This window comes from Musa acuminata, chromosome BXJ2-8 (genome assembly GCF_036884655.1).
Source record: "Musa acuminata AAA Group cultivar baxijiao chromosome BXJ2-8, Cavendish_Baxijiao_AAA, whole genome shotgun sequence".
Lineage (NCBI taxonomy): Eukaryota > Viridiplantae > Streptophyta > Magnoliopsida > Zingiberales > Musaceae > Musa > Musa acuminata.
In genome coordinates this window covers 54,236,205-54,264,095 of record NC_088345.1, presented here as the reverse complement: position 1 = coordinate 54,264,095, position 27,891 = coordinate 54,236,205, and the positions used below count along the sequence as shown (strand labels likewise).

At 41.5% G+C, this 27,891-nt stretch overlaps 2 protein-coding genes across 5 annotated transcripts; one reads left to right on the top strand and one right to left on the bottom strand.

Annotated features, from left to right (window-relative positions):
* Positions 1-177: 177 nt before the first annotated feature.
* On the top strand, positions 178-23,177 carry LOC135581571 (mechanosensitive ion channel protein 2, chloroplastic-like). Of its 4 annotated transcripts, none has more exons than XM_065123253.1 (14): positions 180-364; positions 807-1,015; positions 1,090-1,149; positions 3,118-3,275; positions 6,419-6,539; positions 6,627-6,721; positions 6,821-6,934; positions 7,368-7,428; positions 8,579-8,728; positions 8,861-8,971; positions 9,160-9,327; positions 10,520-10,633; positions 11,906-11,962; positions 22,034-23,177. In XM_065123253.1, the coding sequence occupies exons 2-14, from the start codon at positions 938-940 to the stop codon at positions 22,796-22,798; spliced, it is 2,052 nt and encodes a 683-aa protein (XP_064979325.1). In that variant the 5' UTR covers positions 180-364; positions 807-937; the 3' UTR covers positions 22,799-23,177. The 4 variants fall into 4 exon arrangements, with proteins under 4 accessions (XP_064979326.1, XP_064979325.1, XP_064979324.1 ...); XM_065123252.1 differs by having other exon boundaries at positions 6,407-6,539; XM_065123254.1 differs by lacking the exon at positions 10,520-10,633 and having other exon boundaries at positions 178-364; positions 6,407-6,539.
* A 2,714-nt stretch (positions 23,178-25,891) lies between these two features.
* LOC135618393 (cysteine-rich and transmembrane domain-containing protein WIH2-like) lies at positions 25,892-27,530 on the bottom strand. Its single transcript, XM_065119279.1, has 3 exons — positions 27,413-27,530; positions 27,030-27,306; positions 25,892-26,231 (listed from the first exon to the last, which is right to left on the bottom strand). The coding sequence occupies exons 1-3, from the start codon at positions 27,459-27,461 to the stop codon at positions 26,186-26,188; spliced, it is 372 nt and encodes a 123-aa protein (XP_064975351.1). The 5' UTR covers positions 27,462-27,530; the 3' UTR covers positions 25,892-26,185.
* Between the last annotated feature and the right edge of the window lie 361 nt (positions 27,531-27,891).

Genomic DNA, 27,891 nt, shown 5'->3' with positions numbered 1-27,891 from the left:
GGGATTTGTGCGTAAGACTTGATCGTAGATCCCGCTCGTGCGGCCAGCGCGATCGTCTACCACAAACGACTCGCGTGTTAGCCGCGATCGAACATGTAACGCAAAACACTGTATTGATCAAACCAGAAGACGCCACGTGTCCGACGCGGCGATTGTTATCGGCTTCGCCGCACCCCTCTCTCGGCCGGTTGCTTCACGTATCTTCCAACCTCCCTCGTCGTCTCCGAGTCGCCTCGCCCTCCTCCTCCACCTCCAATCTCCCGGGATTTATTATAAATCTTTGATATAATTCTTGGTTTAGTTCTGCAGCAGTCGTTGGAACTCGTCGACTTGGTTGATCTCGATTTTTCGCGATTCCGGAGAGGTAAGTTTCGTTTTGGTCCATTTTCCTCTTTCAATTTCTTGGGGTTTGTCTTAAAGCGAACTGTTGCAGACTATTGTAGTTGTTGCTGTAATTTTCACAAGTGTTAGGGTGTGTTTTCCTTTCCCATCAAATTGAGTCGTGCGTCGATGCCTCATATTTTGTTTAGATAAGAAGAAACATTTTTTTAAGCAATTTAATCGAAAGCAATGTGAGAACGGTGATCTGAGATTTTTTTTAGATAGGCAGCACGATGTCGTTACATGTTGACATTTGACTTGGTTTTATTTTAATTTTGCTACTATGATATGCGGGAAACCTTCTTTCTTTGGTATTTAACTGTTTTTTGGATGCCTAGTTTGGAGGGAGCAATTAAAGTGTCTATTTATTTGGATGATTTGTGATTACCTTCTTACATCATGTTTTGTTTCTAATTTTGTCATAGGCCTGAGGGTGTTGCAGAGTCCTACTAGTATATATATTTTGGATTGCACTCGTTGGAAAATTCTCCAAAGAAGACGAGTTGTGGTTGCTGCTAACTCCATTTAACTAAAATTTATATGTGCCTCTCCGAGAATGGCAGTTGGATCATCCTTACATTTGATCCATGAACTTGGTCTTGTTCGAAGCTTTGGCCCAACTAACCAACATAAGGTACGAGGAATTTTGTGGATTATTTATAGGCTCCATATAATTCTTGTGTTTGAAGAACAACCATGACTTTACAGAGCTCAAAATTAAAGAGTTGTCGCCAATTGGAGACGTTTCTCCTTTCTTCTTGTGCTTCGGTATGTGACTCTATCTCATAGGAAATTCTATCATATTGTTTCGTCGATATGGTCCTTGTTTTGTGAGAATAACAACATACCCAATGTAGTGCAATGCAAGGCCCTTTAATTAGTTGCCTTGTTCCTGTTGCTCGATTGGAACTTACAAAGGCAGTTAAACTGCTTATCTTTGTCTACTTTTCTCTCCATTATTTTTTGGCTATTTGATCTAAAGTACTTGCATAAGCCATGATATAGTTTAGGCTGTATTGAAGACTGTTAGCATTTTGAATGGCTTGAATTAGATTATGCTAAATGAGTTGTTCAGCAATGTAAATGTTTGAAAAATTAAGGTTCTGTTTAAGGTGTGATTTAGTTTATTTGCATAATTAAATCTGCTGACTTAAGGTGTGTAATTCTTTTGTGAAGATGTTGTATTTCAGTGAACTACTCATGAAATGGTCTTCTGGAGGTCTAGGCCAGCTACCTCCATATACTTTAGGTCAAATTTCAACTTTTATGGTTCAAAAATGGGATTGAAGCTGAAAATCTAATTGAAACTATTGTGTTTTGTTCTAGAAAAGTATGGTAACTTTAATACATCCAGTCATGAAAAGAGTTTCCAGTTAAATGGTTAGAGTCCAAAATGTTTAGAATTCTTGGAACTGGTTGGACTTATATTTGAACTAGTAAGATAACAATTGTAGGTGGTTTGTTTAATGTATCATCATAGTTATTGAGTTAGTATGGGTGAGGATTACATGATTTTTCTCTTTATGATCTTGATCTTATATTCCTTTATTTACATGGTTCTTATGCTATCTGCATTGCAGAAAGAAACAAGAGGTAGAATCACAGGAGAAAAAGTAAGAATTTTAGAAGAGATATAGGGGATTGGTACACAGGGATTTTAGTGGCTTATATTGATGGACCATGTACCTAGGTTAGGTCACTGATATGCATGAACATTCTTGTAGATAAAGTTACAACATCTAATTTCCCTAGTTAGAGGGGTTTCCAGTTTTTTCATAGCTAAAATGATTTTTGATTCATTTTCTTTTTTTTTTATCACATATCAATCCTTATATGTCAATTCTTTTTATTATGACCCAATCCAAATGGACCCATTAACTTAATAGGCTCGAACTACCGTGTCAAAATGTTTAAACTCAAGATAAGCTCACTTATTTCTATAGGCTTATCTCAAATCTCCTCTACTAAACCTTGGTGTCATAATATGCCCCCACTCGGGGCTTAAGATCCTCATCAAGCCCCAGATATAGCCCAAAATCAAAACCTAGTATGGTGAATGTGAGGTTCAGCTCAGTGGTTGCTCTTTAGCCCTGTTTACGGATATCTTCTTCTACTTGGGGCTTTCACTATGCTCGATACACTCGGATATCGTTTGTCATGATTTGACTCAACGGGATAACTGACTCATTAGTTTGATGAGCCATTATGCTCTTATAAACAACTCACTTGGTCTCCCACATTTAATGTGTAACCAAACCTGGAGTGACAATTTCAGTTTTGAAAACCTAGTTTATTTTTCTCATCTCACAAGAGCTAGAGTTCAACCTCTATATTTAATGGAAGTCTTGGGCCCTAGCATGATTTATAAGTGACCATTACTGATTTGCTAGAATCTCGAAATGACTTATTTAAGCTATTTCACTGTAATTTGCCATTGTTACCTTTATATCAACATCCACTTTTAATGTACTTTCTTATGCCAGTAGTTTAGCTTAAAAACCCATGTTCTTGAATTTGTTCCTATATGCTTCTTCTGTTAATGTTTTGTTTATTTCTTCTATTATGTGGAAATTGCGTGTTTTTTCTTCTTCTTTTGAGCAGTTTTGCTTGTGAATTCAGGAATCAATCATTTCAAGAAATACGAACTTCTAATTGATTCTGTAATGAAGCAAGCAGTCATGTAATTTCAAAGTGGTTATAATATTTTTTCTTGCATATTCAACATTTTGCATGCAGCGACAAGATGTGTGGGGTCTTCAGATTTCAGACAGTATATGGAAGCCAATAGTTAGCATTCCATACCGGTACAATGTTGTCAAATGTCAGTCTTCTACTCTTCCAAGCTTTGGCCATGTGATCCCTCTACTGAGAAATACTACTTTGAGTTTGACTAGGTATTGCTTTAATCTATTGCTAAATAAACGAGATGTTGCTTTAGTTTGTTGCTAAATAAAATAGAAGTTAGTAATTCTTTTATTTCAGATATTGAATTTCCTAAGCTGTAGGTACAAACTGACGTGACACACATAGAAGTCCATGTGAATTAATATGCAAATTTATCTCCTTGGACATAATACAACTAAAATTCCCTTCTATCCAGAACAATGGAAGAAAATTAAATGGAAAACATCATGAAGTGATTGCCACTGTGAAGACCTCTCTTTCTCTCTCATGCACTTTTATTTCAAAAATTGGTCATCCTCCTCATAGTGTTGATGGACGGCTGGGATCATCCCATGCATTTGTACTTTGGCTACTAGCTGACAGGGTGTTACAAAGCCCATACATTTGTAAAGATAATGGTTTGAATTATCACAGATTGTTCTTTACTTTGCCCCCGGAATACTTTATAGTATTCATTGCGCTTACTTTGCCACAATTATTAATTGGTTTTATGGACCTCTTACAATCTTATCAAGGAGAACTCAATTTTCTCCTCTTTGTTGAATAAGTTTGAAGGGCTGGAATCCAATATTTAAAACACTCACCATTCATTGAACAGACAACTCAAATGAACATTCATCTCAATGTCTCCATTTTACACTGTTGTTTTTTAAATATTTAAAATACTCACCATCCAATATTTAAAATACTGTTGTTTTTTAAATAAGATATGCTTGCATTGCTGGAAGTTTGTCCCAATGGCATTCCATGTGATCCTCACTGCTTACATTTAGTGTTTCAACCAGTGTCTGCCATACCGAATCGTACCGTCCGGTATGGGCGGTACGTACCGGTCCGACAGGCCAGCGATACGTGGACCGCCCGGTACCGGGCCGCACCGTAGCAGTGCTACAGTGCTCGGTACACCGTACCGGTACCGAGCCCAGGTCGAAATACCGGTACGGTACGGTATTGCGAACCATGGTTTCAACCATTCTTATAAAGTGAAGGCACAGAGATAGAATATGTTTGTGCAACGAATAAGTTCAATCTATTTGTTTTGCTTTTTCATCTTTCTTAGTTTATTTTAGGGAGTGGATCTGTAGAATATGTGTACTTTAAATTGTTTGTCGTGCCCATAATGGATACATATTCAGTATTAATACTCATCAAATGCTTCTTTGAGTTTTATTTAAAAAGTTGTGATTCTTGACCAAACCGGTTGGTACAAACTAGTATTTACTGGTCCAACCAAGCATCAATGTCGAAACTCCAGTTTGATATTAGTATTGTATAATTCATTTTTTACTTTTCAAATTACTTTGTTTTACTGATATCGTTATCTAGTGTTTTTAAAAGGAATTCGGGCGAGGCGAGACCCAAGCGTCTCGTTACTGGTCTGGGCCAGGCAATTGAAAGAGGCATCACTCTGGTATGCGCTTGATTTCAAATAAGGCTCAATTTGGGAAACTAAAGTTGGCTCAATTGAACCAACTAATACCACTTACTTCCCTTCCACACACACGCAACAACAAAACTGCCCCCAACAACCCCCGTAAACCACCACACCACCACCCCCCCCACCGCGCCGCCGCCCGCCACCGACCCAACCCCCGCCGCCCCCACCCCCCCTCCCCCTCCTCGTCAGCTTCGTCCGCCGTTGTTTGCAGCTTCATTCCGTACCTAGTTGCCTTATGATCTCCTATTTCCTATTTCTATTTCTTGCACTTTGTTAAATTTCCTGCACCAGCTTGAGGTGGGTGCATCATTAGGAGTTAAAACATAACAGTTAGCAATATACTGTTAGAAGGTAGGAACATCACAACTTCGATATCTTCTTTTTTTCTTGCAAAACAGCATCCTGTTAGGATTTTTTATTACCCTGTTAGATGGAAATCAACTTGATTTAAGCACCCTATTAGGACAAACAATACCCTATAGTTGTAGGCTTGCAACATACTACATGATCTGTTGTTGTTAACATATTCTTAATGTATTTTGCCTTCGATGTTTGACCCTTTTTAATATTTCAAGAATAATGACAAGCATAGAGAGTAGGTTAGAAGATTCATCGGTAAAAAAATTGATGTGTTGTTTTTATTTTTATGATTCATATTTATATTGTAATATATTTTTTTAAATTTTAATATTCGAGAGCATCTCGTTTTGCTTGGGCGAGTGGCCTAGCACATCGGACATTTTGAGACTTTGGTGCCTTTTGGTGCCTAGTGTTTTTAAAAACACAATCGTTACCATACCAACTGGCAAGTTATTGAGACCGGTATAGGACTGAGATTCAAGTCCTTGGTCTGAAGTATCTTGTTCTTATCTTTAGACAATATACAATTCTTTTAGATACTTCATGGATACTGATATTTTCATACTTAGTTCTTATGAAGGTTTTTTTCTTGAATAATGATCTGACCATGGAGATGTTGGATGCACAAATTTAGTTGTGTTTGACTTGTATTGGTATTGAGCATGAAATGACTGAAAGCAAGATCAAATGATGATTTGATCTCAATGGATTGTGTTATGCTTTCTTGTGACATTCCGTATTTTAGGAGCACTACTTGTTCAATGTGACTCCATGATGAATGGAAGAAGGATGCTCCTTTATATTATTTATTGTTTATCATGATTTATTACTAACCATTGAAGTAAATTATGGTTTGTCATATAAATATTTTATATTTAAAACAAATTTTACTACCATATCCATAACATATTATGTCTTATTTTTTAAGATTTGATGAATTGGCAAATCATGCACCAGTCTGTTCTGAGGATTGAACTTGCACATCATGTTGTTGTAAAGTTACCGCAGTAAGCATTTTCTAACAAAGATGTGTGCTGTGGTCAGACCTACCGATTGGTAAGAAACTGATGTAAATTTCCATTAAGTATGGTCTTTTTCGTAGGTTCATGAATGGATTGGGCTTGTTCTACGTTCTAGAATAGATTATGCTAGTTCTAAACACATCCCAGTTTTCCTACAGGAAAACTGAACTTTCAATTCAGATTTATTTTAGTCCTTTTGCCAAAATTTGTTGAGAAGCTTGTTTGGCTTTGGCCAATAGCGTGCTTAATGTTATTAGTAAGGAATATTGAAGTGCATACATATTTAATTTGATTGGCCAAGTTGTTCTCATAGGTCATGCAATGTGCTGCTTGGAAGTCCTCATTCTCTCCAGTTAATCCCTGCTATTGGGATCATTGCTTTTGCTGTTTGGGGTCTTGGGCCATTGATGTGTTACCTAAGAAGCCTATTTCGTGTAAGGATTTTTACATGCTCATTATAAATACATGTTTTTATCTACTACTACTGGAGTATATATTATCATTTTTTTTGTCAATAACAGAATGACAGTAACTGGAAAAAGAGTAAAACATACTTTATTTCAGTTTCATATGTCCAACCGCTTCTGCTTTGGACAGGAACCGTACTTATCTGCAGGTATGCTGAGTTGCATGTCAACTATTCTCTGTGGCATCTCGTAAGTCTAATATTCTGTTTATGTATTATCTTTCTTCAATGAAAGCTACATTCTTACAGGGTTCTGGATCCTATAGTTCTACCCTCAGAAGCAAGCCAAGCTGTCAAAATACGTTTCTTAAACTTCATTAGATCTTTATCGACTGTACTGGCCATCGCATATTGTCTGTCAAGGTGAGCATCATGGTCATATTCTGAATTATAAACATGAAGTCAAGTCCTTGGTATTGCACTTTCTGACAGAACATATAGTGCCAAGGCCAGCTTGTCACCCAAGACAAAGCATGAAAAAGTTAATTTAGATTGCTCCATGAGGAATTTTAGTTGTTCCTATGTGCTTTATATTTGTTGTTCAATTGTATATTTGTAGTTGTCCATAGCTTCAGTATGCATTTTTAGAAAATAAATGGTGTATATTGTATAAGTATTGATCACAAGAAACATAAATTTCAATATCACTTTTGTTCCCTTGATCCATCAGACTATTTTTTATGGCTATTGACTTTATGTGATTTCGTTTCAGTTTTATCAATCCATATATTCTGTTCATGATGCTTTTTCTGCTTGGTCTTTATAAGTTTTACATTAGTTTATTTGTTCTTTTCAGCATGATTGAACGGTCACAGAAATTCTTCATGGAGACTGGCGTGGCTGATGATACAAGAAAAGTATGTTAGTGATATTATTTTCTAAGGACATTAATGATCATAGATATGGATACGCATGCTGCTAAAGTGCTACATCCTGTATGAGCCTTATCAAAGGAAATTGTTATAAAGCATACTTTCTTTGTTGTTCCTTTATTATTGATCTTTACAGAGGAAACTTTTTTGAAATAGGTTTCTTATTGCATAACTACAATTGATCTTGCTGCAGGATTAGATGGAAAAACTCCCTTCTTCTGCTGCTATTTACAGAAGTCCTTTAATTATTTTGTGTTTCAAAATTCTCATGGAATTTTTGATAATTTAGGGAAATTGAGAGCATGGAATTGTTGGATGCATCTTATGAATTAAACAGAGTATGAACTTAGTTTTTTCATTTGCCCTTACCTATTTCTCACTCAGGGTCTGTTTGGATGCAAGGGAAGAGGCGGGAAAAGGATTTTTTTTCTGTAAACCTTTTTGCATGGTAGAAATTAGTTGTTTGAATCAAGGTTCACAATACCGTACCGTACCGGTGTTACGACCTGGGCTCGATACCGGTACGGTACGGTATACCGAGCGGTACACCCAGGTGTGCCGAGTACTGTAGCTCTGCTACAGTGCTACAGTTCACTCGGACCGGTAACAGGCGGTCCGCGTATCGGCAACCTGTCGGACCGGTACATACCGCCCGTACCGGGTGATACAGTTCGGTACTACAGACCATGGTTTGAATTGTAGGAAAGAAAAAAAAACAGCTTTATTTATTTTCTCTTGTGTTTAAATGTGCGAGAAATTAAAGTTTGTCTTTTTTGAAAATTTGGAAAGTCACAGTCAGGAGTTATGTAGGATTTTTCTTTTTGTTCTTTGTAGAAAAATATCCAGGAAACATAAATGTTAAATACTCTGCATCCTGAAGAACATAAACATCAGGAAACATCTTTTTTCCCAAAAAAACAACAATTTGTGGAAGTTTTCATGGACCCATAGACACCCTTGACATTTTCAACAAACATATATACATGAATTGGCACTGAAAAGGTTATAATATTTTTTTCTCTGCACGTGATGCTATTGTTTGTTATGATAATCATATGTCTGTTTAGGAGCTTGTATTTATGAGATTAGTTAATATGATTCTTTATTACATATTGGCTTTATTTTTTTCGTTCAGATGGGTTTTCAGTTTGCTGGTAAAGCTGTCTATACAGCAGTTTGGGTTGCTGCAGTTTCTTTGTTTATGGAGTTGCTGGGTTTTTCCACTCAGAAATGGATCACTGCTGGTGGTCTTGGAACAGTACTGCTGACTCTTGCTGGTCGTGAGGTATTGTTGGAATTTATTCTTGTCAGCAAGGCAATTGTTAATTTGTAACTTTCTCTTGAAAACTGTGAACTACATAATTGTTTTTGGTATTTACTTTTCTCTGATGAGGTTAAAATTTGTTTTCTTTTGCAGATATTCACAAACTTTCTTTCAAGTGTTATGATACATGCGACACGTCCATTTGTCATCAATGAGTGGATTCAGACTAAGATTGAAGGCAATGAGGTTTCTGGTACTGTAGAGGTTGATTCTGACTTCTAAGTGATCAGTTAACACTTAACAGTAAAGATGCTGATTTAGAGATTTAAACATCTGTTTCGAAGAAGCTATGGAATATTTTCTTTCCCCTATATTTTTATATTTTCCGTATGTACTTGCTGTTAAGCTTGTGTTTTACTTGATTGTATACTGTTTTGCAAACAATGTTGCAGCATGTCGGCTGGTGGTCTCCAACAATCATAAGAGGTGATGATCGTGAAGCAGTTCATATTCCTAATCACAAATTCACAGTCAGTGTTGTGAGAAATCTCAGCCAGAAGACTCATTGGCGTATTAAGACCCATCTTGCCATCAGTCACTTGGATGTTAACAAAATTAGTGTGAGTAGCAATACGGGCCATCTTTGCAATTGAACAATGATTTGTTGTTCATCTAATCAAGGTCTTTAATCTCGTAGTGTACTGATGTACCGAAATTTGATTGGTATGGTACGGTACCGGCATACTGAGTGGTACATTAGGACATACCGAGTGGTACGCTAGGACATACCCAACGGTATGCTAGGGCATACCGAGCGATATGCCTAAAATAGGCATAAATCCCTCCAAAATACCTGAAAAATAGAAAAAAAGAGTTTCATGTTTTAGCTGAAAATGATATTTAAATTTATAAAAAATGGAGTCATTGGAAAAGAGTTAACTGATGACTCAACATCAAAAGCTGAAATCTATGGTTCATCCTATCATAAACTGATTTTTCCTTAAAATTATCTCGCAATAATTCCTGCATGTTTTAGCTTAAAATGATATTTAAATTTATAAATATGAAGTATTGGACAATGACTTGCATCATATTATCTTCCTGAAATCATTGTTAAGAATATTTATGTACTGTTTCTAGAATTTCAGCAGCTTTATGCTTTAATTTCAATTCAATGAGTTGCAGAAATCCTCTTTGAGACTCCATCAACACTTGTTCTACGTCAAATTGCTACCAAAAATTCCTGGTTTAACAAAAAATTCTAACAATCAACATCAAAAGCTGAAATCTACGGTACCACCTGGTATAGGTTGATAACAGTCGAAATTTCGATTGTTACCGCCCGATACAGCTCTGGGGCCAAAAACCTGATATCGCCCGATAGCGGGCGGTCCGCGTGCTGGACTGCTGGTGGACTAGTAAGTACCGCCCATCATGGTATGCAATTTCGAATAGTACCGCCTGGTACGGGCGGTACGTATCGGTCCGACGGCATACCGGTACGCAGACCACCCGCTATCGGACGAAACGTACTACAGTGCTACAGTAAGAGGAAGAAATATTTAAAACCACTCGGTACGCCCTAGTGTACCGAGCGGTACACAGTACCATACCGTATCGAGTCAACCTCGAAATACCGGTACGGTACGGTATTGCATACCTTGCCGCCCATATCGAGCGGTATGGTACGAAATTAAAAACCCTGTATCTAAGCATCTGTCCTACTTTTTTCTTATAGCATTAACACACACACACACAATCTTTCTTTCTTCTTATCTGAGTATGAAATCTTTCTTATTTTTTTATGAGCAGAATATTGTAGCAGATATGCGAAAAGTTTTAGCAAAAAATCCTCAAATAGAACAGCAGAGGTTGCATAGAAGAGTGTTTCTAGACAACATTGACCCGGAAAATCAAGCTCTTCTGGTAATATTCTCCATTAATTCTGAATTGTTGTTTCCTTGAAGCATGCATTAAGTCATCCTAAGGTGTTCTTTGTAGGACTTGATTTATCATGATTTCTCCAAAAGTTTTAAACAAGGTTTGTAATAACGTCTGGTACGGTTTGGTGTGGGCAGTATTTATCGGTTCAAAAGACTTCTGGGCATGTGGTCTAAGGTAAACCGGACACTCACGCCATTATGGCTCAAACCCAAATTGGTCCAGGCCAAGACCAGTACAGATCTGATACTCAAAAGACAAAAACCTTGGTTTTAGGGATCCAAATTACAAGTGAATAAATTTGTGTTTGTTTAATGGATTTTAAGCATGGGATACATTGTGGGAATTTAAATCCTGGGGTTTAAAAATTTCTTGAGTACTGATGGGACTTGAATCATAAAATCTGAGAGGTGAGTTTTTTAGGGTGTATGGTGCAAACTCTTTGCCTCATACAAAAAAATTTTGGGGTAGGTGGGGGCTCATGGTGTGATTTTCTGCAATTGATGGAACAGATGGTGAATATATATATATATATATATATATACATATGAAGATGTTGTGCAACTTGTATACAGTCAGAAAAAGTTTTGATTTTAGCTTAAACTGCTTTGTTCATATATCCACATTTTAAATCAACATTTTCATCATGAAGATTGCCTTGTGATGCATTCATTTTGTTTCAGTTCCACTAGCAACTGGTATTGACTGTAACATGTTAGCTTTGTAAGGAAAAGGAGAGGAATACTTAGGTTCTGTTGATAAAAATAATATGAGAGTGAATATTTTTAATTTTTTCTGTAACACTAGACATAAATAAAAAATTCATATTGTATGAAGATACATAATTCTAATCACTAAAAGATGTAAATTTAACTTGTACATATAAAATTTATCTGTCGTATGTGCATTGTTTACTCCAACTGCATATTTTGCTGCATTAAATAATTTGGTCTTCTTTTGTTTAATAGAGCAATGGAATTTACATCCATAACTATTTTCTCTCTTATCATATTCTGAACTTATCATGCTTGTTTGTTAAAGTTCATGAAGATTTGGGGAAATAATTTCCTTTGGCGTTAACTTTGAGTGGTGTGAAACTTAATCTCTTGTCTTTTAGTTCTGGATCTTAACAAGAATGCTATCTTCAAAGTAGTTTATGAGGTTTATAGAACTTGTTCGTCTTTTGGTTCTCCCATAGTATACTTGTTGTCTTGCACTTTTGATTGTTTTTGTAACTTTATGTTTTTCCTATAACAGATACTTGTTTCATGCTTTGTTAAGACCTCACATTTTGAAGAGTATCTCTGTGTAAAGGTAAGGTGATATTACCCCTGTTAATTATGCAATTAAATGTTTGTAGTATCTTATTGGAGCTCTCTATAAATGAAATAATTTTATAATTCTTGATTTTATCATTTGTAAAATAGTACACAAGCATTATCTTAAGCTATATAGACACACAATTTGTGGAAGTAGGTTCAAAGAACAAATCCCCATCATGTATGAAGAAGCTGTTCTGTCTGGTTGGCAGGCGTTTGAAGAGAATATGCAAGTTAGGAAGGAGGACAAGGACAATTGCTGAAGCATGGTGATGGAAGTTCTCTTCAGCTCCGTTATATTCAGACTTGCAAATGTCTTGATCTTACCTGATATGTACATTGGCCTAGTAAGTTTGATAGGTCTCAAATCACATGCTCCAAAAGGCTTAAACCCATTAAACCTAAATTAAGGTAACTCCACATTGATTTCAATGTAGAACTGGATAACAAGGTTCGCCGTACCACGGCATACCGCTTGGAACGGGCGGTACATACCGGTTCAATAGGGGACTGGTATGGGTGGTACATCGGTACACCCCTATGTACCATATTGTCACGACCTTAGCTGGAATTGCCTAAGGCGTGCGGCACCCTTGCGGCCAAAGACGCGAACTTAGCTTGCGTTGCCTAAGTCGCAAGTCACCCGTGCGGCAAAGACGCGAACTTAGCTTGCGTTGCCTAAGTCGCGCTTCGCCCTTGCGATCTTGCTCCGCAAGGATCAGCCCACTTTGTAACCTCTCGCAGGTCCCGAAGGACCTGTAAAAGAGAAAGAGAGTTAGATCGAAAGAACGAGCAACGGACAAGTCTCGAAGTCTCGCGAAAAGGAAAGCTTTACAAGCAATTCGTCGAACACCTTGTGTGCACAAGAGAAAAGAGGGAGAGGGGGAAAAACAAGGCTTTCAAGGATGAACGAACAACTGCAAGCCCACAAACAGCCGCTCACCTGGTCCCGGACGCAACACCAAGTTCCCGTAAAGGTCACGTGCGAACTTGCGAAAGAGTGTTCAACGCCCGGTATATAACCGAAGCCCCATCCAGCCATGTGCCACCCGGGGGGTTCCTGGGGTCTGAGCTGGCTGACATTTTGGTGAGTGGAGGCAACACTCCGCTCACCTCCCGCGGCACGCGAAAACGGAGCCGTTTTGGGCTGTTTTGCTCGGTTCGGTGAACGATCGCTTTGCAACGCTGCAGCTTGTTCGAACTTACATATTTACAAGCAAAATGACCCAAAACCATAAGAAAACATGCTGTCAAGCAGCTGTACATGCGGGTGTGAGCGACGAACGGTTCGTTGAACGGAGTTGTTGCGGGTGCGCGACGACCGTTCGTGACATTCTCCCCCACTTAAACTGTCGACGCCCTCGTCGACGCTTGTTGGTAGTTGTTGATGACTTCTTCTTCATGTCGTAGGGCGTCTTCAGGCTCCCAACTGGCTTCAGTTCGGGGAAGCTTTCGCCACTTCACCAAGTACTCTGTCTGCTCCGCTCCGTTGGGTAGCTTTATCTTGCGATCCGCTAAAATGGTTTCCACTCGCTTCTCGTAGGAGGCTGTGATGGGAGGTAGCCGAGTTGGAATACTTCGAGAAGCATCTTGCGGATCCGAATGGTAGGCCTTCAGGTTGCTGGCGTGAAGAACGTTGTGAATTTTGAACCACGCCGGCAGCTGCAACTTGTAAGAAACATTGCCTACTCTGCTGATAATTGGGAAGGGCCCTTCATACTTACGCACCAATCCTTTGTGGACTCTTTTCCTGAAGAATTGGAGTGATGCTGGATGGAGCTTTACCAACACCAAATCGCCAACTTTGAACTCTTGTGGTCGCCTTCCCAAGTCTGCCCACTTCTTCATCCGTTTTGCCGCCTTCTCCAAGTAAGCCCGCGCAATATCGGCATTTCGATGCCACTCCTTTGCGAAATGGTAGGCTGATGGACTACTCCCAGTATAACCAATTGCCATAGTGTGCGGAGTCGACGGTTGTTGTCCTGTGATAATTTCGAAGGGGCTCTTGTTGGATGCAGAGCTCCGCTGCAAGTTGTAGGAGAATTGGGCGATGTCCAACAGCTTCACCCAATCTCGTTGATTGGCACTCACGTAGTGCCGGAGATACTGCTCTAAGAGCGAATTTATTCTTTCAGTCTGACAATCCGTCTGGGGGTGGAGGCTTGTAGAGAAGTATAACTTTGACCCCAACAATTTGAATAGCTCGGTCCAGAATCGTCCCAGGAACCGAGCGTCTCGATCACTAACAATATTGTGTGGGACTCCCCAATACTTCACTACACCCTTCATCATCAGTCTGGCCGCCTCTTCAGCTGAACAGTGTAGGGGAGCAGCAATGAAAGTTGCATACTTTGAAAACCGATCGACCACCACAAGTATCGATCCAAGTCCCCCTACAGGCGGCAAGCTTGATATGAAGTCTAAGGAAATGCTCTCCCATGGCCTTTCTGGTACAGGCAACGGCTCCAAAAGTCCCACCGGCTTCCGTTGCTTTACCTTGTCTTGTTGGTAAGTAAGGCATGTTCGAACATACTCCTCCACATCAATCCCCATCTTTGGCCAGTAGAAGGCCCTCTCTACGAGAGCCAATGTTCTGTGAATGCCGGGATGTCCAGCCCAAAGGGAATCGTGACACTCTTTTAAGAGTTCGCGCCTTAAATTGTCCACTCGGGGAACATAAACTCTATTCCCTTTTGTGTAAACAAGTCCCTCCTGGACCCAAAATCGTCGTGCCTTGCCTTCTTTGATGAGCTGCATCAGGATAACTGCCTGGGGATCACTATATAGTCCATCTCTGATTCGAGCAAGGAAGTTGGAGTGTAACTGACTTGTTTGGCCTCTGCCCTCCAGTTGTGCAGCATTCACGCACTCCACCTTCCGACTTAGCGCATCGGCCACGACATTCGCCTTCCCGGGCTTGTATTCCATTGCCATATCAAATTCAGCCAGGAAGTCCTGCCACCGTGCTTGCTTTGGGGAAAGCTTCTTCTGAGTTTGGAAATAACTCAGGGCGATGTTGTCTGTCCTCAGCACAAATCGCGACCCGAGGAGGTAGTGTCGCAAACTCGTAGGTAGTGGATCACCGCTGTCATCTCCTTCTCATGCACTGGATACCGCCTCTCGGTCTCGTTGAGTTTGCGGCTCTCGTAGGCCACCGGATGACCTTCTTGCATGAGTACTCCACCAATAGCAAAGTCCGAAGCATCGGTATGGACTTCAAAAGGCTCTCCATAGTTTGGCAATTTGAGCACTGGTTCTTCCAGAACAGCAGCCTTCAGATCTTGGAATGCTATCTCGCATCTGTCCGACCACTTCCAAGGCTGCTCCTTCTTCAGCAACTCCGTCAGTGGGGTTGCCCGCTTCGAATATCCCGCGATGAAGCGTCGATAGTAGTTGACGAAACCAAGGAAGGATCTCAACTCTGACACCTTCTTTGGAGTTCGCCATTCCGCAACTGCTTGCACCTTCGACTTATCCATCCGAATGGAGCCATCACCGATTCGATGCCCCAAGAATAGGATCTCGGTCTGAGAAAAGTAGCATTTCTCCCTTTTTACGAACAACGTGTTCTCCCTGAGAACCTTGAAAATCGTCCGAAGGTGCTTGACGTGCTCCTCGAGCGTTTGGCTGTAGACGACGATATCGTCCAAGTAGACGACCACAAACTTATCCAAATACTCCTTGAATAGCTGGTTCATGAGAGTACAGAATGTGGCCGGAGCGTTGGTTAAGCCGAAAGGCATCACCAAGAACTCAAACGCTCCATATCTGGTCACACAAGTAGTCTTTGCTTCGTTGCCTTCAGCGATGCGCACCTGCCAATACCCCGACCGGAGGTCGAGTTTTGAGAAATACTTCGCCTTGCCCAATTGATCGAACAAGTCCGCAATGAGCGGGATGGGATACTTGTTCTTCACTGTTACTTTGTTGAGGGCTCGATAGTCGACGCATAATCGGAGGCTCCCATCTTGTTTCTTCTGAAAGAGAACTGGAGCTCCGAAAGGTGCTTTTGAACTGTGGATGAGACCACCGCTTAGCAGTTCACCTAACTGCTTTCTGAGTTCTGCCAACTCTGGCGGGGGCATGCGATAGGGTGGTCTCGCTGGAGGTTTCACTCCTGGCTCCAGCTCGATACTGTGATCCACGCCTCTGCGTGGTGGAAGAGTCTTCGGCAACTCGGGTGGCATAACGTCTTTGAACTCCTTCAGGACGTTCGCCACCACAGCAGGTTCTTGAATGGCTTCTTCGTTGAGTGGCTCTAGCTTCATAGCAGCCACGAATGTCAGTTCGCCTTTTCGCACCCCTTTCTTCAATTGTAATGCCGAAATATGTTGGGGCTCCTTGGTTCCTCTCCGAGAGACGGGAACCACGCAGGGGTCATCGCCTCCCATCATACATAGGGAGTTCAAGAACGACATCGGCACCAACTTCGCCGCGTGCATAAACTCCATTCCAAGAATCACTTGGAAGTCGTCCAGTGGCACGGCCATCATGTTGGTGTTTCCGCTCCAAGTCCCGATTTTGATAGGAACACCCTTCGCCAACCCGGAGATTCGCCTGGCCTCCGAGTTCACCGCTTTCATTCGGCTTGGGCTCTTCTCCAAGGTCAACCCAAGTCGCTGTGCTTCGCGATCGGCTATGAAGTTGTGGGTAGCGCCCGTATCCACCATTGCACGGGTCGTTTGGCCATTTAGCTTAATGTCCACATACATCAGCTCGCTACTTCCTGCTTTTTGTGCCTTCGTCTTCATATTCTCCCCCACTTGACCCCGCATAGCGTTCAGTAAACGCATTGCTCCCATTCGGGGTCCTTGCGACTCCTCATCGTCGCTGCTGGATTCAGAACTGCTTGAGCTAAGGGCGACAGCTTTGCCCTTGTCCGATCGGGGAGGGTGGATGGAAGCCGTTAATGCGTTGAGTGCCTGTTTTTGTGGGCACTCCCTTACCATGTGCGGTCCTCTGCACAAGAAGCATCCTCCAGGTTTTGAGGCCTTGCCTTTCGGGTTCGGCCCTTTGTGGGAGCTCTTCTTCTTCTGTTCGCCCCCGAGCTCCTTCCCTCGAGAATGTTTTGGAGGGCGATTGCCTGAAGACTGTTTCCTTCTCGCTGGGTCTTCAGAGGAAACAAAGTCGGTAAGCCTTTCTGCAGCTGCAATTGCCCCGACTACATCGGTAACATTCCTTCGATTCAGCTCCTGTTGAGCCCATGGTTTCAAACCATCAAGGAAGCTGAACAACTTGTCCTTCTCGGACATGTCCTGTATGTCCAGCATCAGTGCAGAAAACTGCTTCACATAGTCTCGGATGGTGGTACTTTGGCGGAGTTGTCTCAACTTCCTTCTTGCGACGAACTCGGTGTTCTCCGGTAGGAACTGAGTTCTCAACTCCCGCTTCAAGTCTTCCCATGTGTCGACTCGACACCGACCTTGTTGGATTTCCTCCCAACGAGTTCGCCACCAAAGTTTCGCATCTCCATTCAGATACATTGTTGCTATAGAAACTTTGGTATCTTCAAAATCGGGCCTCGTAGCTCGGAAGTATTGCTCCATGTCGAACAGAAAGTTCTCGAGCTCCTTGGCATCTCTGGCCCCTCCGTATCCATGGGGCTCAGGTGCCCTCAAGTTTTGTGGCGGTGCAACGCGGGTGTTGCCTCCTCCCGCATTTAGCGTTCTTGTGAGCATAGCCACCTTTGCCGTGAGTTCCGCCACAACGTCCTGTAAGTGCTGCACGGAGTCCTTGGTGTCATCGGACAGTCGGTCGACTAGGGCCTCGACCTTGTCGATCCTGGACTCCGCTTCCTCTTGCGAGCTCTCTACCCCAACAAGTCGTTGTTGACCATGGTAGAGTTCCTCCATGCTCGCTTCTAGAACATCCAGGCGGGTTTCCGCCGTCGTGAGTCTCTCCTTATGACTCTTTTTCCCAGTTAGCGCACCAGATTGCGCTTCCTCCGCTCGCGGAGAGTTGCCAACTTCTCGCTCATCCTGTTCGCTGCCGCGATCCTCGTGAGCGGCTCCAACAGCATGAGAGCGAGTGTGCACATGCAGCCCACCTGCGGCTGCTTGGGGCAAGGTTCCGGCTTGCCCCGTCTTGCTTGATTCGCCACGATGCTTTGCCATGGCGAAGTTGCGAAGTTCGTTCGCTGTTCGATCGAAGAGCTTGCCCGCTCTGATACCACAATGTCACGACCTTAGCTGGAATTGCCTAAGGCGTGCGGCACCCTTGCGGCCAAAGACGCGAACTTAGCTTGCGTTGCCTAAGTCGCGAGTCACCCGTGCGGTAAAGACGCGAACTTAGCTTGCGTTGCCTAAGTCGCGCTTCGCCCTTGCGATCTTGCTCCGCAAGGATCAGCCCACTTTGTAACCTCTCGCAGGTCCCGAAGGACCTGTAAAAGAGAAAGAGAGTTAGATCGAAAGAACGAGCAACGGACAAGTCTCGAAGTCTCGCGAAAAGGAAAGCTTTACAAGCAATTCGTCGAACACCTTGTGTGCACAAGAGAAAAGAGGGAGAGGGGGAAAAACAAGGCTTTCAAGGATGAACGAACAGCTGCAAGCCCACAAACAGCCGCTCACCTGGTCCCGGACGCAACACCAAGTTCCCGTAAAGGTCACGTGCGAACTTGCGAAAGAGTGTTCAACGCCCGGTATATAACCGAAGCCCCATCCAGCCATGTGCCACCCGGGGGGTTCTTGGGGTCTGAGCTGGCTGACATTTTGGTGAGCGGAGGCAGCACTCCGCTCACCTCCCACGGCACGCGAAAACGGAGCCGTTTTGGGCTGTTTTGGGGCTGTTTTGCTCGGTTCGGTGAACGGTCGCTTTGCAACGCTGCAGCTTGTTCGAACTTACATATTTACAAGCAAAATGACCCAAAACCATAAGAAAACATGCTGTCAAGCAGCTGTACATGCGGGTGTGAGCGACGAACGGTTCGTTGAACGGAGTTGTTGCGGGTGCGCGACGACCGTTCGTGACAATATGTTGGTACGCTCGGTACAACTCAGTATATATTGTACCGATAATTCGTTGGTACATTGGTACGGACTAGTAAGACGAACCATGCTGGATAATGCATCACTGTAAATGATTGAAAACGTTCTTGACAAGGAAACAGTATGAAAATTGGAGGTCTTGCCTAGGTCAGTCTTTTTCTATACTAGTGACACTATATTTATGGGAAAAATGCTGCCTCATAGATTTGGAGATTCTCTCTGGAGCATCAGATTACAATATTGCAGATTAATCACTCATCTCGATGGGGAAGTTCCAGAGGAGTTAATACTATAGAAGACAGTTCATTGGTTCCATATCTAGATACCTTGGGAATAAGTCCTTTCCTATTTGAAAGTTGATAACGTGAAGGCAACAAGAAATTGCCAATGCTTTGCAGATAGTGGCTTAGAGCATGCAACCCATCTTTTCTAGAAATTGCCACTAGTAAGTGGAAAATGAGAAGGATGGATTATGTACAAAGATGTATTGTCTGTTGTTGCATAGATCATGTGTTGGTGTCTAAATAAAGGATTGATTGCATCTTAGGGACAAGGTTAGGGGCTAAGTGGATCTTTAATTGCCAAAAAGATGGAAAAGATCAATAACTTCTGGTTACTGACTTCCTAGTGGGTCAGTTTGACCCAAACTAAATTCCATTTAGGACTCATTGGGTGTATGGTTCAGGTCTGATTGTGCAGGACCTGATCTGTTTTGAATTAATAACAAGTTTTCTTGATCTATTGGGTGATGATAGATTAATTGCATAAGTGAAGGTCGACAAATTTTATGTATTTTTGTTGTTTCTATAAAATATAAAGCCAAAAAATTAGAAATTTATTACTAGATTGCAAGAAATAAAAGATATTCCTTTCCCAATTGTGGTTCTTTTAGTTTACTTCATTATTTAATAAAAAGTACTAGCTTTTGTTGTGTACTGTTTTAATTTAATATCGGCATCCAAGTTTGAATTTGCTAGGTATAATTAGTATAACCAAGAGAGGATGGGCTTTGATACAATGGTAAGGTTGCTCCTTTGTGACTGCAACAAGGGTTCGAATCATAGAAACAACTTCTATATTTTCCTAGACCTCACATTGGTGGGAGTCTCATGCACTGAGTATGCCTTTTCTTTCTTTTGATCTAGCATAAATCAAAAGATTCACAATGATGTTTAAATTTAAAGAATCATATATATTGCTATGATTTCATTCTATGTAGAGGTGCAAGGTGGGTTTGGGCTTCTGGTTCAAGTCCAAGGTAGCGTAGGTTGGCAGTAGACTGGACCAATGGTGTCCAAGTTTGGAATAGCTCAGGTGTTACAGTAATGAGCCTATGGCCCAAACTGTGTCTAAGTTTGGGCATTGGATGACCTGGATCTAGCTCTACTCCAAAAACAAAAAGAAAAAGAACAAATTTTCGCATCCTGACCACCACCTCTTGTTCAGTCATACCCCACCCTCATATTGCCCTTCATTCCCCCTGATCTCCCTTGCTAACCAACAGACTTCTTTATCTCCTTTTGACCTTTCTCCTCTATCACGTTTGAGGCAAATGCCATTCAAAACAGATGGTGGATGAAGAAAAGGAAGGACTGTGTCATCAATGAGACAAATGCAGGAGTTGCCTTTTTTCTTTTTTGTTAGTATAACATTAAAAGAAAGCAAACTATAAATTAAGAAATGCAGCACAAGATGCAAACTGGGTTTAGCAAAATGGTTCCATGGACCATGACCTTGATGGACTAACACTACAGCCACTGCGCTTTGGTGATGTGCCACGCCAGTGCTGGACTTGGCTAGGCTGACATGATATGATGGCATGTTCTTAATACATGACCTTGTCCGATCACAACCTTGATGGACTAGATCCATTGCCAGCTTTGCATGCAGGATCAGGTAGCAAAATGTTAATTATAGGATGGAAGCATCCTTATCTTGCTAGTGGAAGGAGTAACTTATCCAAATGAACTTCGTAGAAACCTATACTAAGAGTGGTGTTAATTGAGAATTTAGTTCATGTTACATGGATGCTCGATTAGTTATATTGTGATCAAATGCTTAGCAGAAGCTTCATTTATGAAAACAGTTGACAGATGCTTCATTCTCGAATTACCTTTTGTGATTTAATTGTGTACAGGTGCATTCAGTTGCTGCAAGTAGGGATTGACTGAGCCATAATTTTTATTATAGATTTGGATAAATATTAAACTATTTCTAACAGTTTAGAAGCGATATTATCTTAGTAAGATAGAGTATTATATATGACCGATGGTTTCATCTCTTCAATTTAAAACCAGCTCAAAATAAAAAAAACAGGGATTATAAATTGAGCTGGGTTGGTTGGATTATGACACCATAGGATGACTGTGTTAGGTAAAATGCAATAGGGGAAAAAGCCTAGCTGATGGATGGATGGTTGCATGTGCAATAAGAATGTTACCAGCAACCAAGTGGACCTGCCCTTCATGCTTGATCATTTTTCTAAAAATAAGAATGGGGTTAAATAGTCATTGATATGGAACAATACAGTTGGTAAGCCTCATAAAATTAACATCACTGAGTGTGTGGGACAAGAGGCGGGCCATCAGGGTTGGTAAGAGGCTAGTGCAATGAGACTAGGGGGAATGGAGGCAGGGGTGCATTAGACCATGCAAGGAAAATGTGCAAAGAAACTTCAGGGAATTAATTAGACAAAAATTTCAATTAAGAGAAACTAAACGACCTATATTTGAACATTAAATATTCCCAATTCAAGCCTAAGCCAAACATAAAGATAAACTGGCTAATGCTTGAGTCAGTTTCCTGCTGTCCCAACTTGCAAAGTAGCCAATTATTGCATGTATGTCCAAACAGGAGCTAAATTGAACATCCTTTTTCTCACGCCTTTCATTTCATCCTGCATTTGATTGATCTGTCTGTCTTTAACTTCTGGTATTGCTAAATAATCATTCAGTTCTTGTTTTTGAAGTGTTCATTTAGCTTCTGGAGGACATGGTGCTGTTTGTCTCATAATGCCATTTTTATTGTTCAATGTTCTATATGACCTGATGCTAAGAAGATGATGGATGTTGAAAAAAATGCAGGAATCTGTTATGTTAGATCTCCTCAGAGTCATCAGTCATCACAGAGCTAGACTTGCAACACCTATTCGTACAGTCCAGAAAATATATGGTGATCCAGACATAGAAAATGTTCCTTTTGCAGAAAGCATTTTCAGGCATTCCGCTGCAGCTAGTCGTCCATTTCTTCTGCTCGATTCCCAGTCAAGAATCAATGGTGATGAGAAAACCAAACCACGTCAAACACCGCACGTGAGTGAGGACCAAACCAACAAGTCTGCTACAACAGTTGATCCCAACCCAACTTCATCATCTGATGGTACGGTGCCAAGCAACTTTGACAAGCACCAACACAAGAAGGCAAATTCTGGAGATGGTTCGCCTAAAAGTGTTAAGGCTGAACCTGCAGTAGCACCATCTTCCAATCCTCCCTCTACGGTTCAGCTTGAAAACTCGGATGCAGTAGGGTCAACTCCAAAAGCTGGCAGCCAAAGGGCTGCCACATCGGAGGCTGCTACAGAACAGGGTGATGCTAAGAATGAAGGTGAAAGGGTGCAAACTATGAAATCACAAGTTGCCAGGCCTGCCTTTGAAGATAATATTGTCCTTGGTGTGGCTCTTGAGGGATCGAAACGAACACTACCAATCGAAGAAGGGATGGGTCCATCATCCACACAATTAGAGGCAAATGAGCTGGCCGCTGGCCGAAATGGGAATGTGCCTTCTGCCTCTTCTAAGAAGATCAAGGGTTCAGATCCTTTGGTGGATCAAAGGGATCAAGATAGCTGACCACGGCTCAATCTCTTCCAGGGGCAGGGTATCATGATCAAAATGCACTTGTGTTTTTTTTTTTTCAAAGCAGCGGTGCATGGAAGCTGTTTATTTACTGGTTGATCAATGCAGCTGTATATGACTTCCAGTCTTTGTGATCATTGTGTGTGGGAAATAGATCGTGAGGTGCTTTATGATTTCCTTTGCTAGATCAGGCATAAATACACAGTTTGCAATGCGGGGGAATGCCCTCTGATGTGCTTGCGACATGGTGCGCTGCCATGGTCTAGTATATGGTTCATATGATCACTGTGATCTTGTATACCAATGTAACACATATTTCAGAGCCACTAATGTTTGAGGCAGGCTACCTGTTCTCTCCTTTAAACGTTGATCAGTTATGTGGCCTTCAGTTCATCAAGGACACATGATGTATGTACCCTCTCCTGCTTGCTGCATGTTTAAAGAAAATACTTGACCATTACAGTCGTCATGTTTAAAGAAACTTTTTGATCGATGCGCACAGGTAGTCACGTTAGGAAGATGGGAGGGAGGCCATTACATACAGGCAAAATTGGTCCTCTTATCTCGAAAGCGAAAAGGGGCACTGGTAACTTGACGATGCTTGCTCTTCTTAATAGCCGTCACCGGGATTATAAGAAATCTTCACGATCGATTTCCCTCCGAGTCGGCGAGAACCGTCTTTTCTCGAGTCCTTTTCCATCTTGATCGACCATTCGTGAAGTTGACTATTTCCCTGTCCTTCACAACGTTGCCGCATCTGTAGGACGACCGTGGCACCAAGTCAACCAATCGTCCCGAGTAGTCAAAGTCAATCATGCTATCAAGACGATTAAGTCGATCACATTATTAAGACCCACATGCGATCGACTATGTGACATCTTCGACACTTTGTGACGTCTCTGCCGAGGAAACCGATCGCGTTTGTGGATCACCATTCAACAAATTAGATCACTTCATTCACGTTTTTTAGATTGTTTTATAGAGAAAGTAATCAAGCAATGAAAGTTAGTTGATGGTCTATGTTATGGGTGGATAATTATTCCCATGATTTGACAAGTTAATCAGAATAAGAAGAGAGAGTAACAAAATTTACCAGCAATATAGTTACGTGACATATCAAAACGCAAATATTAAATGTGGTGATAATTTCTATAAAAGAATATATATATATATATATATATATATATATATATATATATATCTAAAAAAAGATACAGAAGACAAAACGCGTCCATCATGAGAGCTGCTTGGTCTTGCGCTCATGCTAATCTCTGAAATCACTGGTAACCACCATAGCTCTGCGTGAGAAACCAAATTAGATCTCAATTCCAAGAAAAGTCAAAGACGTTTGCTGCCGAGGTGGCGGGTTAGCACGAGCAAGGCGCCGAGGCCGCGGATGACAGGCGATGGGTTGGCGGGAGGGAGGGAGGGACGCTGAGGATTTGCACGAGCGAGGCCGCCGGTGATAGATAGGGGGCACTGCAACCTCATGCACTGCCTTGCACCAAAATGCTGGCCTCTCCTCTCCATCGCGCCTTCCTCTCCACCACACAATGACGTCGCTGCCACCGACGGCTCGAGGAGCAGACCGATGGTGGCGCGTCCATCGACCGAGGCAGTGCCTTCGTCTGACGTCACTTCTGTGGCTTCGCTTTGACTTCTTCCTGTTCGCAGCTTCGCTCGGCGAATGCTCGTGGACTCGTTCGACGTCAGGGCCCATGGCTTCTCTCGGTGTCGTTCTCGTGGCTCCGTCGTTCATGCATGTGGCGTCAGCTACGTCTGATGTCATGCCCACGACTATCCCATGTCGGCGGCTTTCATCCGATGTCACGTCCACGACCTTAGTGACACAAGTCAACATGCCTAGAAGATGTCATGCAATTATTTCATTTAACACATTCTACTTAAACAATTCAACCTCTAAGATCGACATGCCTCGAGACACACACTCTATGTCCCATGTGTTTAATACTCGTACGGAGGATTTAATTCAACATACGATGATTATCTTGCTCTGTCTTATATATTTGATATTCTCCTTAAATGGGCAATTGGTATCGACATGCTTTGATGCTATAACGTAGTTAACATTTTTTACACAAGTAGTTCAAGTCGATATGTATGATGTGGGGGCAATCCAAATTAACAAATCATGACACTCTCATGCATCTTTAGCATTTGACACTCTCTATACAAGTAGTCGCTTACATGTCGTCTTTACACAACTTTTACATTTCAAGCTCCCTACATGGGTAGTTCTCATTGACACACCTCGATGCCCCTCTTATATTTTGTGTGTTCAATATTTTTTATCTAGGTAGTTCAAGTTGAAATACTTAACGACGCTCTAATATATCTACAACATTTGATACTCTGTACACAGTAGGCAACTCACGTCGACTTGCCTTGATACTTCCTATATTAAAAATTAAAGTCAGCATGCCTTGATATCCTCGTGCATCTCTTACGTTTGACATTTCTTATGTAACTAGTTCCAGTTGCAATACCTTGATGTTCTTGTACATTTCTTACATTCAACACTCCTTAATGAGTATTTAAAGTTAATATGCATTGATACCCTTATGCATCTTTTGTGTTCGAGTTTGATCATCTCGATACCCTCGTACATTTTTGACATCTAACGCTCCATATACAAGTATTTAAAGTCAGCACCTTTTGATATCCTCATGGGTCTCTTACATCCAAGACACCATACATGGACAATTCAAGTCAACATATCTCGTGCGCTCGACACTATAATCACATAATTCAAGTTGGCATACCATGAATGCCCTTGCATGTCTCCTACGTCTACACTTCTTACACAAGTAACTCAAGTGACTATGTTTTAACAACAAACTTCTTACACAAGTAACTCAAGTAACTATGTTTTAACAACAAACTGATAGCAAAAAAGGATTGAGGCCCGTCAAGAAGATTAAACAATGAAAAGTTACCAACAACTTTCACTTTTTGTTCCCTCCAAGCTTAATTCAAATTTTCCTTTCCACCTCACACATAAAAGAAGTTAGTCATCACTAGTCTATCTCACATGCAAGCAGCAATATGTATTAAAGTTTTCTAATATGAAGAGTTCAAAACATATCCATATAGGTTACTAAATCTAGAGGTAACAATAGACAAAACACCAAAAGGATTCCTGTTTCTATTGGAGAAGGGATGATCATTTAATTTCTACATGAAATCAGCAAAAGCACAAAGAACACTTAATTCCAAGTGTTTTTACAACAAAGATGAGAGGCATAAATAAGTGAAAAACAGTATGTCAAATTTAACAGTTTTTTCCCAGGAGGAATCCAGTTAAGGGATTCACCATTGTGGCCATTGAATCACGCCCTATCGATCTTTTTTGATCCCATCTCAGAAGCAAGCCTCCAGAAGGCAGCAACAACAAAGTGCGGCCAAGCTGCAAAAACAGGGAGGAAAACTGATGAACAACCAAATAATCTTTTTTTTCATTTGTTGCATAAAGCAGCATATAACAGATAACATCTATCTAGCAAGTAAATGATCTATTCCTCAAAAACTATTTGAAAGAAATTATATTTCCATGAGAATTTATTTGGCAAACCAGAGGCCAAAGATATCTTTGCGTACAGTAACTAAGCTACTAAAAAAGGTCTAGAAATTTAGGAAATATATCTAAGATTCTAATAAAAACCTAAAAAGATTGAAGAATTGTTCCTAAAATTTTAAGAAAATATAGATTAGTCAATGTTGTTAACGTAAAACTGAAACATTGAGTAATATTAGCATGCGGTTACCGTAAACATGAAGAAATGCAGCCGTAACGATTTTTTATGTTTCCTTCTCATTATTTCTTTACTCTTATTCTTGTTGTCGATACCACATGGCCTCCTTCCAAAATTTTCTGATAATTATTTATTTAATTAATCTCCTAAATATTTAAATCACCACATGAGATGGCAATTTGGCTGAGGAAAATAATACGCGCCCCCAGAAAACTAAACAAATAAATTTATGTAAACCAAAAAATTAAAAAAACCACGAAAATAATTTTTAGAAAAGAAAGAAAAGCTAAATTGGCGGTGCACGATAAGTGGGATCCGCTAACGTGCACCAACGGTGGCGTGAGGCGGATCCGCCACCGCACGCCGTCAATCGGGATCTCGACGCCCCCAGGTGGGCATCGCTAACCGAAACCGGCCAGGTTGAGAGAGAAATAGGAGAATGATCCCATTACCATCCATCCATGAAGGAAGAGCTGTTACTCTGCTGCTGGGGGGGCGGCTGAGGGTAGGCTGGAGGGTAGCCCTGCGGCGGATAACCGTAGCCCGGAGGCGGGTATCCATGAGGCGGGTAAGCCGGCGGCGGGTATCCGGGAGGCGGATAGCCCGCCGGCGGGTATCCGCCAGGCGGTGGGTATCCGCCCGGCGGTGGGTATCCCTGCGGCGCATATCCCTGGGGAGCGTACCCCGGCGGCGGGTGGGCGTCCTTGGCGTGGTCCTCTGGAGGATAACCTAATCGTCATCACCGATCGAGTCGGAAGAAACACAACCACCATCATCAGTATGAGAAACAATGCAACAAAGACATCAATCTATTGCATCAGATTGGAGACGGTACCTTGAGAGGGAGGAACTCCGACCGGCGTCTGATGGTTGTTGTAGCTCATCCTCCTCCTCCTCGCTCGTCCTTCCCGAATCGATGGCCGCGAGCGACGGAAGATGTCTGTCTGTTTTTGGAAGAGGATGTTATCATCGCGAGAACGCACAGCTTTATACCATAATAATGACAAAATTACATATATATCCCTCCAAGAAAAAGTGATTTTTTTTTTCCTTGTAAATCCAAAATAAAGCTCTCCGTTTCATCAACGTAAGGCCACAAAATGGCCCCTTATAATTATAGCAATCATATTATAACAATCATAAGAATAAACTCCCTTTCAAAAACAAAATAAATAAATAAATGGCATAAGGGCTTCCACCCCATTAATAACGTTCTTATTCCATTTGTTCATCTTGTTTTATTAAGCAACCAAGAAAATTTAAAGAGATTTATAGAATTATCAACTCTAATAATATTGAATAAGAAATGAGAAG